Source organism: Oxyura jamaicensis, chromosome 5, assembly GCF_011077185.1.
Source record: "Oxyura jamaicensis isolate SHBP4307 breed ruddy duck chromosome 5, BPBGC_Ojam_1.0, whole genome shotgun sequence".
NCBI classification, from domain to species: domain Eukaryota; kingdom Metazoa; phylum Chordata; class Aves; order Anseriformes; family Anatidae; genus Oxyura; species Oxyura jamaicensis.
Window position 1 is genome coordinate 26,596,600 of NC_048897.1, and position 18,873 is coordinate 26,615,472.

General features: G+C 42.3%; 1 protein-coding gene across 3 annotated transcripts in view; it reads right to left on the bottom strand.

The window, feature by feature from the left end:
* Positions 1–18,873, bottom strand: part of MOB2 (MOB kinase activator 2) — a 128,527-nt gene that overhangs the window by 83,747 nt on the left and 25,907 nt on the right. Inside the window, exon 1 of one of the 3 annotated variants that reach the window (XM_035327443.1) lies at positions 15,231–15,250. The exons of the other annotated variants lie outside the window; for them this stretch is intronic. Coding sequence (XP_035183334.1) covers positions 15,231–15,232 — 2 coding nt within the window. The 5' untranslated portion in view covers positions 15,233–15,250. Of the gene's footprint in view, positions 1–15,230; positions 15,251–18,873 lie in introns of those variants that run through there. 3 annotated transcript variants of the gene reach the window in all.

Here is an 18,873-nt window from a genome sequence, read left to right on the forward strand (position 1 = left end):
GGTTGGTCTATTCTCCCACATGCAGGGTGACAGGACGAGGGGGAATGGGCTAAAATTGCGGGACATTTAGGTTGGATATTAGGAAAAACTTCTTTACAAAAAGGGTTGTTAGGCATTGCAAGAGGCTGCCCAGGGAAGTGGTTGAGTCACCATCCCTGGAGGTCTTTAAAAGACATTTAATTGTAGAGCTTAGGGATATGGTTTAGTGGAGGACTTACTAGCGTTAGCATGTGTGGTGTGTTAGTATGTGTGGCATTTTCTGCCACCTACACAGTACCTGCTTTGTACCTGATTCATGTTATTTAAGAACTTCCAGGAACAAAGTTTGTTGTTGCTGTTTTAATTATGTTGAACAAAGTATTTAAATTCCATCCAATATTCTATAAAATACTTTGTTACCTTCTCTTATTCAGTATTTCCCCCCCAGAAGACATGCCACAGATAGCTGGAGTCCTGCCTGCACGCATTTCCTACTCTACAAATTATGCTTAGCTATTTAAGAAGAGGACTGAAAGAAGAAACCTGCACTTCAGAAGTAAAAAAAGCCAAACCCAAATCTTCCCTATTTTATGTTACTACTCATTTTACAAATTTTTATAACACAACCCTAATGAAAATACTCTTCTGGAATAGCCTCCACTTATTTAATTCACACAGAGGAGCTGCTTCAAGAACTCAGACCCTTCGCTTGTCAGGAAAATTAACTGTTAAATTTTATAATAGTAGGCTATTGAAAACTAAGACACATTTTGACGCAAGCTATGCCCTCTCAAATACACATGCACACATGCTCTCCACTGGCCAGCCTGAAGCTGGAAGATGGAGCATCTTTCACCCAGAAGGTATCAGGCCTGGGAAGGAAGATGCTGGTTTGTACTGGGAGGCCTTGAAGGTGTAGGGGTGCAGATGTTCCTCCAAACCACGCAGGCAGATGAATTGATTCATCAAGAAGAACAGCTAAACTCAAAATATTAAAGCTCATCATTCAATAGATTCAGCGCACCATAACTGCAAATCCTGGGAAGAAGGCTGGCAGACGAAGATGCAGCGACTCACAATGTGCAGTGTGCTACTAGGTTTCTTTCCTTCACTGAGCAGGATGCTGAGAGCATTGGAAAGAGCTACTTGGTTTACAAACACAATGATTGCTGCCCTTTTCAAGTGATTAGGGTAATCTTTTTCTTTTAACTGTAGTTAGCAGGAAGGTGATATTAGAATAAGAGGCTCCAGGCAATACATTTCTCTTATGATTATCCAGCATTGATTTCTTTTTGGTAATTGCATTTTGGACACTTTTGAACACCACATTATGAAATATATACAGAAGAAAAATGTGAAAAATACAGCTTTTAATCAGGCAGCCAAGCACACATTTATCTGGCAATTCAAGTAAGTTATCCTACTGTCTGCATCTGAAAGCAACGTTACACTGATGAAAAGACATTTCATATTAAATTAGAAACCTAGTGTAGTTATAGCCAACACCAGCATGAAACTTGTGCAATTAAAACATGTTTACACAAAAGCAAAATAAATGGATCTATGCAACAGTCACTCTTGTGAAGGTTTGTAAAAGGGCATCAAAACTAACTTTGTAACTTCAGGTTGTAGTGAGAATATTGGAAAAACAACCACATCTGTATCTTACATACTGCTGGTTTTGGAGACTTTTTCTTCACTTTCATCTTCAGTGTGACAGTAATGCAGCTGTAATTGCAAGGCACTCATCTGCAACCTGGAAGTGTCCCAGTACAACGCCAAGATTGCCAACTGGTCCATGCCGTGATGCTCAAACTCGGATCAAGCTCAGGTAGGGACGCTGAAGAGAGAGGTCCAACAGTTGCTGGCCTTTTTTTTTTTTAATCACGAGGGAATGCTTCCAGCTCATAGGTACATTCTTTCAAATCTGCAGTCCCCACAAACATCAGGCCACTGTGCAATCTGGCAAGCACAAGAATACTGGAGAGTTAAACCTTTCCCCCTGCATCCCTGCTTCACAAGGCTTTCTTTGGCTGTCTAGGTAGCATTAGCCTTAAGCTGCCATTGACCTCTAGCAAAACGAACTGATTTGTGCTTTATTATTCTAATATACAGATTTGCATAGCATTCTTGACATATTTTACAAGAAACAGAATTGAACTTACTTTTCTAAACAGCACTGTCTTCCCAGCTGTTAAGCTGTGGGGGGAAGCCCTGCCCCAGCTTTATATTTCCGCCAGTTGTGAGGAACAGTTTCTTACTGAGCACCAGGAAGCACGAAACTACCAGCCAGCATTTCACAGCGTAAAGAATGCGCTATAGAATTAAGTGATGTCAATTTCCACCTTCTTCCTAAAGTTATTTAATTCCACAAACACATGATGTACGCCTTCTCCAGATTCTGAAACTACGTGACACTAATCACAGATTTTGCCTATTAAACATCTACAAAGCATCATTAGCATACCCCTCAATTAAGGACAGGGTGTTCTACTTCCTTAATGGCATTGGATTTTGCCTGCTAAATAACTACAAAGTGCCATTATTGCATCCTTTAATTAAGGTTACGGTGCTTTAGCTTCCTTCACGGTGACTGACCAAACAATACGTAGGCTACAGGAAGGGAGCCGCTCCTCTCGTGCTACCTGCAGATGTGATTAATGATACAAAGCTGTTATTGAAGTCAGTGGTATTGAGAGCCGTGTGAGACATGCTCGGATGAGAAGCTGCTCTTGCACAAATCAGCACCTTCCTTCTGCAGTCCATCTTCCCACACAGGAGTGAATGCAGCTGGCATTACTCTTGCAGAAACTTGTCACAAACTCTGAACTGGGATCCGAGTATTTTATAGCAGCAGCGAGTATTGATATCACAGCTATAAATGCAAATCCACCTGGAAGTACAATCTGCTGTCCCGAATGCTCCCAAGGAACAGAGTTGGTATCTGCCACAAGGGAAGCATCATTTCATCATCCCTGGAAACAGAAATTCAACACTCAGCTGGGAGCCAGAAGAGGTGACTGCAGAATGACTCTCTTGTCTGTGCTCCACTCAGATGGGGATACTGACCCTTTCTCAGAAGGTTCCCCAAAGAGGAAAGGCATTAAGATAACTAAGGCTTGTCTGGCAAAAAAAAAAAAAAAAAAAAACCTCCCAAGCAAACAACAGGTCAGAGCCAATCCTCAGGAGATCCAACCCATTGTATAAAGTTCGGAAACGTGGTGTGAATTTACGGTGCACTACCCTTGTAAGTCTGCTCAGCTTCCAATTAAGTCATGAGTGGCCCGGCTGAGACGAGCGCATGGCGCTGGCTGCTCTGCTGGGGTGGCCGGGTTCCAGGCCAGCTGTGAGGCATGGCTGGCAGGACATCCCTCCCTTCCCTTCCCTCCACTGCATGGCCAGTGGTGCTAGCCACACCGTGCAGCCCGCGAAGGGACTGGGAGGGAGCTGCTTTTGTTGTCCGTATTTTGTTTGTTTGCTTTACTCCGGCAGCACGCAAAGGGCTCTTCCCCTTGCCAAGTTCATTACCATTATAAAACGTTCCCAATTACAGCGGGCAGAGCACAGTACAGCAAGGAGGAGGAAGAAAGCAAAGTTTGCAATTAAGCTACAGGACTTCGTGAGCCTTGGTTCCAGGAAGCAGGTGAGACAGCTGAATAGAGCACATTGCTCCTAAGAGCACAAATCCACACAGATCAGTTCAAAATATTTCAAGTTTTTCAATGACTTTTTTGTTAAATGAAAAAATCATCAAAATGCTACTGACCTCCTCATTAGCAATAATCTTCAAACCCATTTTGAGCAGCTTCTAAAACTCTACAGTTTATTTACATCGGGGACTACTCAGTCATAGCTGATTTATTATTATCAGCATCTACAAACGATGACTGTTTGTTACCATGAACGTTAAAAGGCATGCCTGGATCTCTTTGTCCCCACCAACTCTTCTCTCCCTCATCCCACAGTGCCCTTGTCCCCCAGCCACCACGTGCAGTCACACAAGTTGCTGTGTGGCATCTCGCAGCCTCCTGCGGATGATAATCTGACCAAGCAGCAACACTCTGCTAGTGGCAGAGCTGATTCAGAAGAATGCTATCCTCCTTTCCCTCGGCAGTATCACAGCCTAAGTCAACCTTATTATGACTGTGCTCTAAGGTGGTGACAAGTCATGCTTAAAAACAGTTCCAAGCAAGCGCCCGTTGTGTTTAAAAGATGAGATTAAGAGCTCCAGTTGTAACACCTGCACAACTCCGGACACAAAGCTCACTGGCACGGCCACACAGTGTATTTGCAAACGGGTTCTTTTTCATTTGCAATGCACACTCTACATCTACCGAGCAACTCAAGCATTGCATGCTTTCCTCTGCAGAGATCACCTTTGCTGAATTGCCACTTACATCTAACTTTCAGTCCAGAGGAATATCTCAGAGCAGCCTGTGCTGTATCAGCAGGGTCTAAACTGCAAGAGGCAGGAGACCTCCCTCGCCAGGGAAGAGGAACCCATCCCTGTGCAGCGACTGGAAGTTCTCCAAGCTCAGCACGAGACCATACAGAACCATAGCCTGAAGCGCAGGAGCCAGTCTGTCCCTTCCAAGACAATCAACCACGATGCGGTACTCGTTTGAAAGGCATTTTTCTCAAGTCCCTTCTGTTCCGCTGGAGACCAAAGTGTTTGCTTCAATACATTAAGGAACTGATATAAGGCCTAAGCCATTAGTGGTTCTGTAATAGACAACAAGAGATGAAGATCCCACAAAACCTGTACCACTTTCTACAAAAACATAAGGTTCAAAGAGCCAAGAATTAAAGCCAAAAGCCTTTCACTGCTCTTTTGCCATGGAGAGGTTTCCCAGTTACGCTTTACTACAAAAGGAATTAGCAAGCTGAACGAAGGCTGACTGTCAGTCCTTAGCACCAGCTTGGGAAAAAGGACGAGTGGAGAGGCAGGAGTGGGAAGCAGTAGAAGGGAGCACTCCCCCACCACTCCTGAAGTTAAACAGCAGATGAAGTTAGACAAGTTGTTGGAGGCCCCCTGCCTACCTCATACCTGCCATGCAGCCTCTGCCCACAAAAAAAAAAAACAATGCCTGACATGACCATTTCATGCTACCCGCTCGTGAAGCATCCCACCATTTCTCGGCAGAAAAGCCACGATACAAAGAGACTGTCATCTAAATCAGTTTACCTAAAATAAGCCATCCCTTCTACGGCACTCCCTCCCTTCCCCAAGGGATTTAAGAAGCATGCATGGCCATGATCTGATGAGAGGTAATCCAATAAACCAGACAGCCTCCCTCTCGCCGCCACAAGGGCACAGCTGCTCCAACTCCTCATCTAGGCCTTCCACGTCCCAACGGCTGTAACAGCTCAGCCAGATCTTTACAGCAGTAGGAAGTGTTAGGCACTCCTCTAATCAAGGCTGCAATTAGACCCACACGCAGATAACCAAATCCTGAAGGGTTCTTCTGACACAAAGATCACTAAAACTCGTGTCTTTCGCACCCGTCCCTTTCCCCCTCCTATCTCTGTTGCAGCAGCTCTGCTGGCACTTGGTACACTTCCCAGGCAAAACTGTCACCAGCTAATCTCTAAAAGCCACCCGCTCTCTCCCCCCACCCGAGATGGATCCGTCCAGAGCACAAACGCAGCTGCTGCTGACAAACCTCTGCGGCTGCATTTCGCAGGGACCTTACAGCGCTGGGGCCGGGCGCTGCATGGCTGCTCCTGTAACGAGGGTATCGACACGCCACCTCTCGCGCCCGGGAAGAGCAAGTGTTACCAAAAACAGCAAGCAAAACCAGACGTTTTAAGAGTGAATAGAGTCACTGAGTCATAGGAGCAAATATACTCTGAATAGCAGCTAGGTAACTTCAGGCTGAACGCAGTGACAGTCATCCTCAGTGAGTCACACGCGAACCAAAGTATAACTGGCAAAGAAAGTGAATTGAGAACTTTCTGGTATAATTGGTTTTAGTTAAGAACTTGGTGTCATTTTCTATCAGTAATGGGCATCTTTGGTTTAGAAGTTCCATGCTGGATTTTCACATCACAAAACACCTGGCTGGGAGCATGTGGTAACAGATAGGAAGCGATGCCCATCCTAACTTCTCTTCAGTCCCCAGACCAGCATGGATTTGCCATCCGTGGCTCAGAGAGGGAGGACATTTAGCATTATTCTTCTATAATCACATATTCAATAAACCAAATTTTGTGCATAACAGCTGCTCTCAACAATGGGCTGTGCACATTGTTTATCGAAGTCAGTCCTTTACCAACAGATCGTACCTGACTGCCCACAAAGGGAACCCAGTCCTGTCCACTCCCAGGATACACACATCCCAGTTCGGAAATGTTATGCCAGCAGAAAAATTAACAAGAGAGACATAACTTGGAGTTGAGTTCTTTGCTGGCTACTACCACAGAGGGTGACAGAACGCAGAAGACGTGATACAGAATGTGTCTGATTTGCATTCATTTTACTGTAGCAAAGCAACTTGAACATAAAAGAGAGCTAGTCTAATTTTAGCAGAAAATAAGCTGACATCCAAATGACAGCTCCAACAATGATAATCAGGTTAGAAAGGCCAGATCTCAGCTAAAAACTACATTTATGGAAAGTGTGCTACAGCATCTGTTAAAACATATTAACCTAATTAGCAGTTCCAGAAAAAAAAAAATCACACGTATGTACAAATCACCACCACAAACCCTCACGGGACCTGCAGCAATTAACGGGGTACCTGGCAAGCTGAAAGCTGGCTTTGCTTCTGGAATTACCTCGGCACTTTTACTCTATTTACCCGAGCAAGGTGGCCATATTAACAAAAAAGGAAAATCGTAACCCACCCAACCATTAGGTGAGCCCCCTTTGTGCACCACCCCAGTCACTCGGTCCCCCCGACACCATCCCCTCTGCCAGGCAGAGGGATTTGTGCAGCACCGCTGCAAACTGGATCAGGAACACATCCCAGTTAAACCTCAATGCTATTTTCTTCCCATTCATCTTAACCTACATCACTACCAGGATCCTAATGAGAGCCCTCAAGCACGTGAGCTGCTTCAGCAGAGCAGGCAGCTGGGGCAGTGAGAAGAGCACATCTCTGGGAACCCATCTCCTCCCTCTCAAGACCCCAGGAGCAATTGGGTGTTTTCACACTTCCAGCTCCACACTGGTAATTCCATATTTACCTCCTCCACCCTCAGTCATGAAGAATAGCAATGGATCTGTTATATTACTCTTTTTTTTTTGCCCAGTTGCATGGATACTATGAGAGGAATAGCCATGTAGGAGACAGGTTTTTATTGATGTTGACTCGATGCTGTAATTTTATAGCTTTCATAATTCAGCATGCTAATGTTTTGTTCAATATAAATCCAAGTGATACAGAATGACAAGCTAAACCTAGCATTTAATTTTCCAAATAAGTACTTGAACATCCTGCATTTTGATACATATGCTAATACCTACTAATTAGAACCATAACAAAGGCTTTAAAGATGGGAATTAGGGAGAGGAACTTTCCAAAGCAGATTTATTCATTATGTGACAAAACAAACATTAGCACCACTTCTCCCGTGTAATGATGGAAAACACTCTCAATGGGATCTTCTAATAGGAAAAAAATAAGGAAGCTAAGCAAAAAAAAAAAAAAAATAGGCAACGTTATAAATTCGCAATATAATTCAGTACATCCAACCTCAAGCACTGCTGACGGAAAAAAAATACTATCTAAATTTCAGAGTACCTCAACCAGAAGAGAGACCACAGCTTCTAGGCAATACAGAACAAATTTGGAGTAGAGTATTAAATATGTGCAATACAAATGCCATCGAAGGGCCAAGTGATGAAATCCATACTTCACTGCAGTATTGCAGCTAGATTCAGCAAAAAATAAGCTTATTGTTTTAGACCACCTTAGGGCCAGGAAAGCTTCTATGCTCGCATGCTTTTTCCACAGATGAAAGCATTTTTTGCTTTTTATCAGCACTGGAACTACACTGGGCTAACAGGTTGTTTTACAGTAGTCTACGAAAGAAGATGAAGCAATACTGTTTTGCTGAAAAGGAAGATCCTAATCAGTAGCTTGTATTAGCAATTTACTACCAGAGACCACTGAGACAAGGCTAGATGTTAATTCCAGTCATCTTCTAGTGAATCACCTTCAATACAGCCTAAAAGCTCCTTTTGTAATACTTCATTTCCATTCTTTTGTAATACTTCATTTCCATCAATCCTTCCACTTTCGTATTGAATCCATAAGCAAAACTATGAATATTTTCAGCAAACAGATGTTGAAATACTTGAAACCTCTTTCAGCATGTCAGCAAAGGGCTGCTATGCTATTACAATCACAAAGCACGCCCCTGTTTTAGCAGGTGACCAGGCAGAGGCTGCTCAGAAGCGCTCCCTCGGTGCTGGAAGGTGCCTTGCATTCACATCAGGCGTGCCGAGCAGCACGGCCAACCCTTCTCAGCTCAGCCGGGCAGCTCACCTTGGCTGGCTGCACGTTTCAAATACTGAAGCAAATCAGGAGGAAGGGAGAAATTTAAGTTTCTGTTCCAGGCTGCTGCTTGCTCTCTGTTTGTGCAAAGTGATTGGTGGTTGCAGTTTTTCCATGACAGCTTGAATATTCAAACCACTTTCGGACTGCTTTTCTCTAAACATGCATCCGGGGGGAACGACAGGACACAGACCCACGACTGAGATAACTTAGATATAACACAAAACACTTCCAGAGCTACATATTCATAGCTGAGATGGAATTATCTTGCTGGTTGCTAACGTCTCGTGCCATTTCTGAAGATGCACAAGTGCACCTGATGGAGTTGGAGGATGCTAAGGGTAGACAAGAGCGAAGCAAACACCCCTACTTGCGAACAGGATGTGCACAGAAGGTTTTTTTGCAGGTACATTCCCAGCTTCCATCTTCAAGGAACACTTGGGAAAGGGCAGAGCAGGCACAAGCCTGGAGCTTTACATAACTGCCAAACCAAACAACCAGCAGTAAGAGGAAGAATGACAACAGCATGCTCCTGATGTTGTCTAACCGGAAGGCAAAGCCAAGAAGCCCCGCAGGAAACATGGGCTAGAAGCAGACTGCCTTATTTCCTATTGCTTCTCTGTTTAAAAACATCCCCAGTATGCATAAATCAAGATGTCATTGGCAGTGAAAACAGAAGCCCAGCTTAACTCCATAGCTACAAGGCTCTGCTAATCCCTCTCTAGCATTCTCACTAGGGTCCCCTAGCTTTCTTTTGTTCTCCTAATATCAAGCTTCGACAAAGAAGCTATGATAATGACACACAAAATAAATTTGTATTTGCTTGTCAGACACGGGGTAAAAGTATCTCCCTCACAGGAAGGGAGTAATGAGAACTGGAAGAACCAGAGGCTCCTGTGGCATACGCACAATCATACCAACTTTAACACAAAAATTTAATTACTGCAGCACCTAAAACACTGAGAACACTCAGCTATAATTTAATGCAGATAGACATAAATTATCAACTTTTTGTTTTAAGATCATCAGCCTTTAGAAAGGCTCACAGCCCATGGAAATATCAGCTATACTTTTTAAATATCGCAATGTGTAGAGAGAAAAGTGTTGTCCTTGGTAAACTTACTGGAGGAAGAAAATGGAGCAATAGAAAGCTATAGTTCTCTATATTTATCCCTGATGGAAATCATGTCCCCTTCTTTGACATAACTATGCTAAAAATCCAGATAATCTTATTTTTCTTTTAACAGAATGTATCACACTGAAATCTGTCGTGGAGGTTACAAACATGTCGCTGCCACAGTGCATCTGAGGAAGCAGGCACTATTTTCAACTTTATTTTTTCCTTCCATTCCCATATGTAAACTATTTTCCAAATTATCTAAAGAATTTATCAGCAACTTCTTCACTGACTTGCTTTGGTAGAAGTTAAAACTTGCTAGAAGAAAAAGGATGAAGGAGAGGCAGCACTTATGAAAGCCGTGCAGCTTTTCATAATAAAGGCTCGGACGAGCTGCTACAGCCTCATTTGCTCCTGTGGCATATGATGAGGTCATTCTTTAGAAGAATCTAATTGCAAGATAAAGCGCTTAATCTTCTCCAAGAGATTTTGGAGAATATAAATACCTAAACTAGTCAAGTTCTGCTGTATTTTTAAGAAAAAGGGACCCCACCAGACAGAGCTGCCATGTAAGATGAGTGTTGGCCACTGTCATACTTTGTAGTTACATTTTGAACAGAGTTAACTAATCCCATGCAAATTCTCCTAAAACCTATGCATACACAATGGTTTTGCAACATTTTGATTTAAAACCAAAGAACGAAGCCCAGGAAGAGCAGTGGTTTTTCAAAAGCCTAGAGTGAAAACGGTTCCAAGGAACACAAAAAGGTCATTTCCAGCCACTAAACAAACCTGATTTATCCTCAGCGTGGTACCAACAAATCAGAGGTAACGTTCAGCTGATCAGCCGTTTGAACTGGCTTTATCATCAATCACTCTTTGCAGTACCCAGCAGAATCATATTTTCTTCATCTACTTAGATACTATTTATGTCTCCCAAACAAGACTTTTCTCCTGCATTAATGCCACATAAATAAAGCTCTAAGTACTAAACCAGCATGTTACTAGCCATAAAGCTTTAGAAATATAAGGTATATTTAGATCACATGCTTACGTTTCTCTTGCACATACACAAAGAGTAAAACATGCACCTAATAAGACAAAAAAAGCAATTATTTTTCTTTCCTACGATGGATCCCCCTCTTCTGTGGGGGAGAAAATTCATTTTAGTATTTAAAAGTGAATTTTAAGTGGCAATTATATTTAGGAGAAGCACCTTCGATCTGCAACCTTTTTGTTCCATGTTTCCAGATGTTAAAGTAATTCCTACTGAAGAAACAAAATTAGAAACTCTGCTTAAACATTAACGTTATATTGAACTCTTAAAGAAAAAAAAATACAGAAGATTACCGTAGACTGAATTCAACCCTTCAAATTCTGACAGAAGTTTGTTAAAGCTTTGGAAGCTTCAGCTCAGAATACCCAAGAGGAGTATACAAGCTTTAAGTATTTCAACTGTTCAGGAAGCACTACAGATTCAAGTGGGGAAGACGAAGGTCAATGTACCATCTGGCATCTCTGAAAACACAACCCCAATCCAAGCAGCCGTGCTTTTCAGAAAGAGCTATAATAAAAAAGCATGCAGATACAGAGTAGAAAAAAACACAGCAGATCGATAGTGTAGCTCATATAGATATATATATAACCAAGTGGTCTTGTTTCTGTGTTTACATTCTATTCTTGCCAATGTTAAAAGCAGACACTGTCTTAATTCTTACTTCTTTCTCTGGCAGGAGGAAAAAAGCTGGTGTGTTTTCACCTCTGAAAAGCTAGTAATGAAGGGAGAGCACCACAGCAATTCAATGTTAGCATCCTGGGATGCTTCTCATTCCGTAGGATTTCACGTCTTTTCCCCCCAAGAACCAATTTTGTCTTTTTCCCTCATTATCACTGCATTATCAATATCATTCTGAGTCAGTGCAACTATTCACATATGTCTAATGACAGTCCAGGTCCCAAAGGTGACATTTCAACAATAGGGAACAGTAGATACCAGAAAGAGAGCGACTTCAGCATCCTTAGGAACCAGATGCTGCAAGCCAGGGCCTCTAAACAAACACAAGGATGAAACAAGCTGAAGAGATGGCTGACTTCATGAAAAATAAATTGGACAACGTTCACTTTAGCCCAAAGAGTATTCACTTAAAAGATCAATTTCTTCATCTTTCTGTAAGAGGTAACATGGAAGTACAAATGGAAAAAAAAAAACAGACTGAAAAAGGAGGAGCAAAAGCATTCCGCTTGTACCTCCTGAAGTTTCTCAAACTTAAAATCAAATCGCCACTTAACATATTTAGTATTCCTGTAGAAGGAGCAGGTATTAGAAATGAGCATTAGAGAACTTACTGTAAAAGGAAGTTTTATTTTTTGTCCCTTTGTAACAATCAGATTTTTATGAAGCATTTCAACTTCCCATTGAAGCCGAAGGGAGGTATTTGCAAACAGAAGAACAGATTAATCTTTACCATGCTATTGTGTCAATACATTCTGGATATCCACCTCTGCATCGCCGCACCATACATAATGCAAAAGAACAGCCTCACAAGCCCAATATTCCATTTCTGACAACAGCCAACATTGGAGCGATTCAGAAGACTCTATAAATCTCTCAAAACAAAGCTAATTGCCCAACACCATATCCCAAGAGAAATTTCTTCGCAGCTCTTGACTGCTCAGCTTTGATGCATGGACTAAAAACCAGTATTGTCCTAGCTCATACAGCTCCTGATACCCTCGCTAACGTCGTTAATCTTTACAGAGCCGTACTACTTACCTCAATCTCATAATTTAAATCCCACAGTGTAACAAGGCGCTGTATACAAGAATTCCTCTTAGCATTAGTATCCCGACCTTCTATTGTTATGCAAGACATCAAAATTGTTCTTTATTGTAAAAGGATGCTGCCATGCTGCCAAGTCAACTGCCTTGTAAAGTCACTTCTGCCTTGATTCCCAACACCCCCCTCCCCCCCGATTTTTGAACTTGTTCTACTTCATCATGTGGAAAAGCAAGTATTTATTTGGAACCTAGTTAAACTGAAGTTCTTCTGGATTTTATTTTGTAACCGGAGCATACTGGAGAATTAATTCTTTCTTTGGAGGTCTGAGACAGTGCCTGCTGTGATGCTCACACTGTCATTCTTCTCCTAGACTCCAAAATCATGGTGCAGAGAAACAAATCCAAAATGAGATTAAAAAGGAAAGCTTCAAGTCTGTGTCTGGCCGTCACCTTCAAGTAGTATTTGTTTTAGCAACCCCCTGTTAATGAGTAGCCCGTGACCCTATGATAACCATTGTCTTCCTTGGAGATTAAGCTTCTTTTTGGACAGGTTTATCTTACAATATTTTTGCTTCGTTTCCTATGCACTCCAACCACATCGCTAATCTCCAGGGATTGTAGAGAAATGAGCCAAGGGATGGTTCCTCTAAGCAGCCACATTATTATTTCAGTGGAAATACGGATACAGTTTGGATTACTTGTTCCCACCAGTTGTTTGGTCCTGCCTTTTTTTTTTTTTTGATATAAAAAGTGTATATACTTGGGCATATGCTAGCAAAAGAACAAGGGGACAGTCAGCCTGAGACTCTGAAGAACTTTCTCTTGGCAACGTCCTTTTGCAAAAATGCACTATTTTGCATCTAACACCAAAGCAAAGATGCATTATCCCTCTAATTTAGCTAACACAGAATCTGCTTTGTTTGTTCAGCAATACAAGCATGCAAAGTTAACTATTCCCCCATCTAGCTAGTAACATTGCATGCACCGTTTTTAAAAGTACCAGATTTAGGGTAGTGGATAGCAGAATTAAGAGGATTAAGGAAAAAGAATTGCACCTTCATATTTCCCTCTGCTAGGAACAGAAAGCTGCAGGTGGTTTGGTTTGCACACATACCGTGGTTCCTCCATTACAAGAGCCTCTGACCTCCTTCAAGCCTCGTGTACTATTCCATAGCTCATTTAACAGACACATAGCTTGATTTCTAGAGTACTTGATCAGATTTAGATTGGATGTGAGAAGGAAGTTCTTCACTCAGATGGCAGTGAGGCCCTGGTACGGGTTGCCCAGGGAAGCTGTGGGTGCCCTATCCCTGAATGCACCCAAGGCCAGGCTAGATGGGGCTGGAGGCAGCCAGGGCTGGTGGGAGGTGTCCCTGCCCAGGGCTGGAATTAGATGGGCTGTAAGGTCCCTTCCAACCCAAACCATTCTACAATTCTATGATCAATATAACAATAAGAGCAAGCACGGAGCAGTTACTAAATTCTAGCTTCCAAGGAAATGGCAGAGTACAATTCAGCACAAAGTTGCACACTTCAGCTCAATCACATTTAATTTCCCATCACACTATCAAATCAAGTCCCCTGGAAACAAAAAAATCCCCTCACATATTGTGCAGTCCACAAAGGACACTGACTGACTTGGTGGTTGGGTGCCCTCAGGTTCAGATCTTGCATCATTTATGAGGCACCTGATTTTCTCCATCTTAGCTCTTGAGACTGATCAGCAATATCTCTCAGCCTGACTTGTGATACCATCAAATTGCATATATTGATTTTTGGCACACCTAGGACTAGAACCTTTGTCTGTAAAGCGACAGGCTGAAACCGTATCCACATGTTAAAATAAAAGCTCACGAAGCTCATGATTAGACAAATGCATTATATACAAACCATGGGACAGGAACTGTTGGCATTGGGATTAAAGGGAAGGCAATAAAGTTCACGCCACGGGCAACTGAGGAGCCACACCAGACACCAATGCAGACAGCACTCTGTGAAACTCAGGTAGCATGCTGCAAGCATCAGTTCTAAGATAGGCAACTGTGACAAGTCTGGACACAGACACAAATCTGGAGAAATGATAAATTGCTCCTTTAGGTCAGTGATCCAGGCAGGTATGAATTCCCAGGATCCAACTTCTGTGCTACAGTTCAATTACAGGTAATGACTCTGTGTATGATGCTACTGTACACAGCATTTTTACAAAATTATCAAGGTCTTGGTGATAATAGAAAGTCATTGCTATTCCTTGATTATACCCATCTAAGAAGTGATGATGTGCATGCTAGCAAAGCCTTATACACACAAGCACTTTTCTTCCTGTATTTGCTTCCTCTTTACTCAAATACTAAGCGCTTGCTCTAAAAGCAAGTGCTGTTGTTCTTCACACTGCGAACCATTACTCTGGTAATATCCCTCATGCACTCTCAGGTTTGCTTCCTTTTTACTGTTTCTAGTTGTACAAATGCTCTGCAGAAAGTCAAATTAAGTTAAAAGAATGAATTTGAATTGTAGCTGTTAAAACACATTAAAACGTTCACGGAAGTTGTATTTCAGAAGTTAAGCAACCTCCATGCTAGCTTAATTTGCAATGCCCAAAGAAATATTTAACAACCTTTTATTTGACTTTTCTGACTTGGCTCAGAAACACTCAGGATAGCCACCACACCCTTAACAAGTAGAACCAACGTGTTGCATTGAGGCTGGTTTTGTTATAAAGATACTTTCTTCTCAGGACATTTTTGTCAAAAGTAAAATAGGAGACCATTCTTTAGAACACCATGTATGAAAACAGGAATTTAACACATCTCAGTAAGAACTGTTCTTATTCTATTTACTTGAAAAAGACTACTCACATTTCTGCTGAAAAAGCAAACCAGCAAGTGACTTCATCCTGCAAGGCAGTGGTTTTACTGCCTGTGTTTCAAGAACTGCAGAAAATAAGCCTCCCTTAACAAGATGATTAATTAATTTCAAGTATTCCTAACCAGCCAACCTAATAAGCTTTCACTCCACCTGAAACCAAGATGAACTTGATTTAAACAAGAGCCTTGATTCTCTTAACAATGAGGAGAAAAAGCAAGTCTGTGCACATGTGAATAATATTGTGTCCACCTGGAAGGTTAAACCTCATACAGCAACAGCTGTGTGCGTTTCAGTAGATGACTAGGCACATCCTGCCTGAAACACAAACATTTTAAAAACAAAAATACCCTTACAGAGCAATGCAAAAACCAGAAGGCCACCCTTCTAAAAAGTAAGCCAACCATGCTGCCTATGAACTTGAAGCCAAATACCTAGCAGAGGGTTACAGGCTCTAACAGAGCATCTCCCCTTCCAAACAGGAGCTTCCATCGCAGTTCACACCACCCTCTCAAGCCTCAACAGGCTCAAGTGACTTGTGCCACACTCAGCAGGGTGGGGCAGGAGAGAAACCCACACTGCAGACACTCTGGGGCTATCAGAATGCAAACCCACAGCAGCGTTTTGAATAGCACCCATGAATTTAAGCAAAAGCCTGTGCTCTGCCAGACCTTGTAGTAAAAGCCTATCATATGCCTAAAGAGAAACATTAATAAATACATCAGAAGTAACTGAAATGTCAGGGTGGCCTTCAAAAATCGCTCAAAATCAACAGTATCATGATAACCAGATGAGAAAGGAGCAGAATAAGACCTACTGCTACATGCCCATCCATAAGAGGAACACTGCAGAAAGAAACAACACTTTATGCCTGAAAAGCCAGCAGCATAGGGGCACCCAAAAAACCCTCTGCCTTGCACAATCAAGACTACAATTGGGCAAAATCCAGCAAGTCTAATTAGGCTTCCCTATCATTTTTGCTTCTTCTTTTAATCTTTTACCAGCCAGACTTCTTTCAAACCTCCAAGATCAGCTTGATGCTGGTTTGAGAAAACATCACTGCCTTGCCAAACAAAAAGGAGATGCAGCGAGACCAGTAAGTGTGCCAGAGCAGCAGGTTAGCACATGCACCCCAGCCAGAGATTACAAATAAACCAAGAAAGGGTGGCTCACAGAACAAAAACTAAGACACGGGAGGGATAAGACATATCTGAGGATTCTAGATAACAAACCAGAACGTGCAAATCCTCCAATTTCTAATCTCATTGCTATCCTAGAAGAGATTTACATGACCTTAGCAGTGGTGAGGTCAGAGCCCACCTGCAGCTTTCTGACTGTAGGCTGGTCAGCTCCTTAAAAAAGATACCAGTTCTTGCTACATCAGCAGGCAAGACCTACCCAGCCAACACAGAGCTTAGCATTAACCTGGTTTTGCTCAAGACAGTCTATTAACATAAAGAAGCAAGACAAGCATACCCTGATGCTTCTTCTTCCTTCCCCCAGGACACCTGCTGGTCTAACAGAAGTTCCTAACCCTCGATATGGGCTTGTTCCTCTTACAAGCCATGGGAAGCAGTCACACACCAATACTGCGTAAGCCCCAGCAATCATGAAGGTTACAGACCAGGGTCCCAGCAACAACTGCATAACATCAGAGATAAAAGCGACTGGAAAGAGAGCTACTTATTTATCACACCTGACTCAAACTTGAAACCATCACATCAACCCTGCAACCTGAGCCCAAGTAGTCTCATTCGGAAAGCAGACACAAAACACCTTGTGGCAAAAAGACAACTCTCTCCAGTTTTATATAGCCCGCTAAGATACACGCTACAAAACAAAGCCTTTCCTGAACAACTCCCTGCTGGTTTAGCAAGCACCATACAAAAGGAATTCTATACTGGAGGATTAAGATTGTGATATTAAGGAGTTCAAAAAAAAAAATAGGCACACAAAACCTTAAAATCAATCTCAAGGCTGCCTCTACACAGCCTGCTTCGCATACAATCTGTGCTTTAAGTATAAATAACCAGGAAACTTCCCAGGTGAAAGTGCCAGCTATCTGTACATTTCAGCACAGAGAAGGAACAGCCGTGATCCACCGAAGCCAACAATACTCAGTGCACACCTTTCTAACCTGCGCAGTGAAAATATGCAGCGGAACTCCTAAAGAGCTTGAGTTCGGGCACCTGGCTCCCTCTGCCTCTGCCCTATCCACCAAAGCCATAGGACAGTTATTAAAAACACACTCTTCTGCATGCTTGCCTTTTAGCTTAATGGATGTACTCGGTGTTCAGAGGAAGAATTTGATCTATGACAGTTATCCTGGTCTTGATTCCAGCTGAATGGCTGACATTCTTCAGGTCCTTGACAAATTATAGGCATCAGAATTTATACATTTCATATTTTTCAGTGTGCCCAATGCTCACGTAGTCCCTCTTTTTTCCACAGTCATGAACAGTTTTGTGAATTGGATGAAGAACTCATACCCTGACTGGTTTCTCTTGGTTGACAGAATAAAAAAATGACTTCAGACAGAATTTCCATTTTTCTCCTCCAAATGCTAAAATAATAGCACTGCCGTTCAGCCATTTACAGTTACACATCATTCTAACTCCAAAATTAAATTACTTTAAATTATCACACGTAGCCTCAGGAGCAGGAAAGCTCCTAGAGTGCAACTTTCTGAAGCAGCCAGTGATGAAACAACAGCTCTTCCTTAAGTAGCCCCATTGATATAACAGCCTTCAGTAATGCTATCAACAACATGATTGCAAAAAACAAATAAAATAATTCATTATAAAGTTTCCTACATTGAAGGAGACAGGAGAAATTTCATTTTCATTGCAGAATAAGATAGGTGGGAAAACTGCTCAGGCAGGCATTTAGAAACTGAACCCAGTAAGCAGATTTTGCAGCCTTACCCATTTTTAGTAGGCAGAACATGGGTTAAAAGCGATGCACGAGATTCCTTCAACTGCATTCCATGAGCAGAGACCCGCATTAAAGTTATTTAATAGGTCAGCAGTGACTGCAGAATATGCAGATCTGACAAGACCGAGTTCAAACTTGTATACACAGCTATCTAAAAACTGCAGCCCCTTATTATTACTCTTTCAAGTATGCTTGCTCTGGGCCCACGTCCAGTAGATATAACAGATGGAAGCTGCCAGTGAAATATGGCAAAGCTACATAGGCCTGCATGTGAGAACCAGGCTTCCTCAAAATTGCCTTGAAGCTGACTGCTGGATTCAGCCCGGCACCCAAACTTCCACTACCTTCACCCCATGGGAGAGCCAGCGCTCTTCAAATCAGGGTTCTTCTACCTGAAGAGTAGATAATAAATGCTGAGTTATATATAACTATCCAGTTAACTCTCTTTATAATTTAGCCATAAAGTGAGCACGCCAAAGTAGGACTGCCACTCTGATAGGGCTCTGAGCTCCTTGCTTGCTCCAAGGCACCAGCATAGGCAGAGCATCTCATCTTCACGTATTCTGCAGTCCCTCCATACAGTTCAAGCAGAAGAATACACCAGAAGATCACTACTTATTTAGAGTAGTTACCACTAATAATCACATTACTTCATGATTACATTCAATTAATTTAAAGCCTTGTTGCCACCAAAAGTGTCCC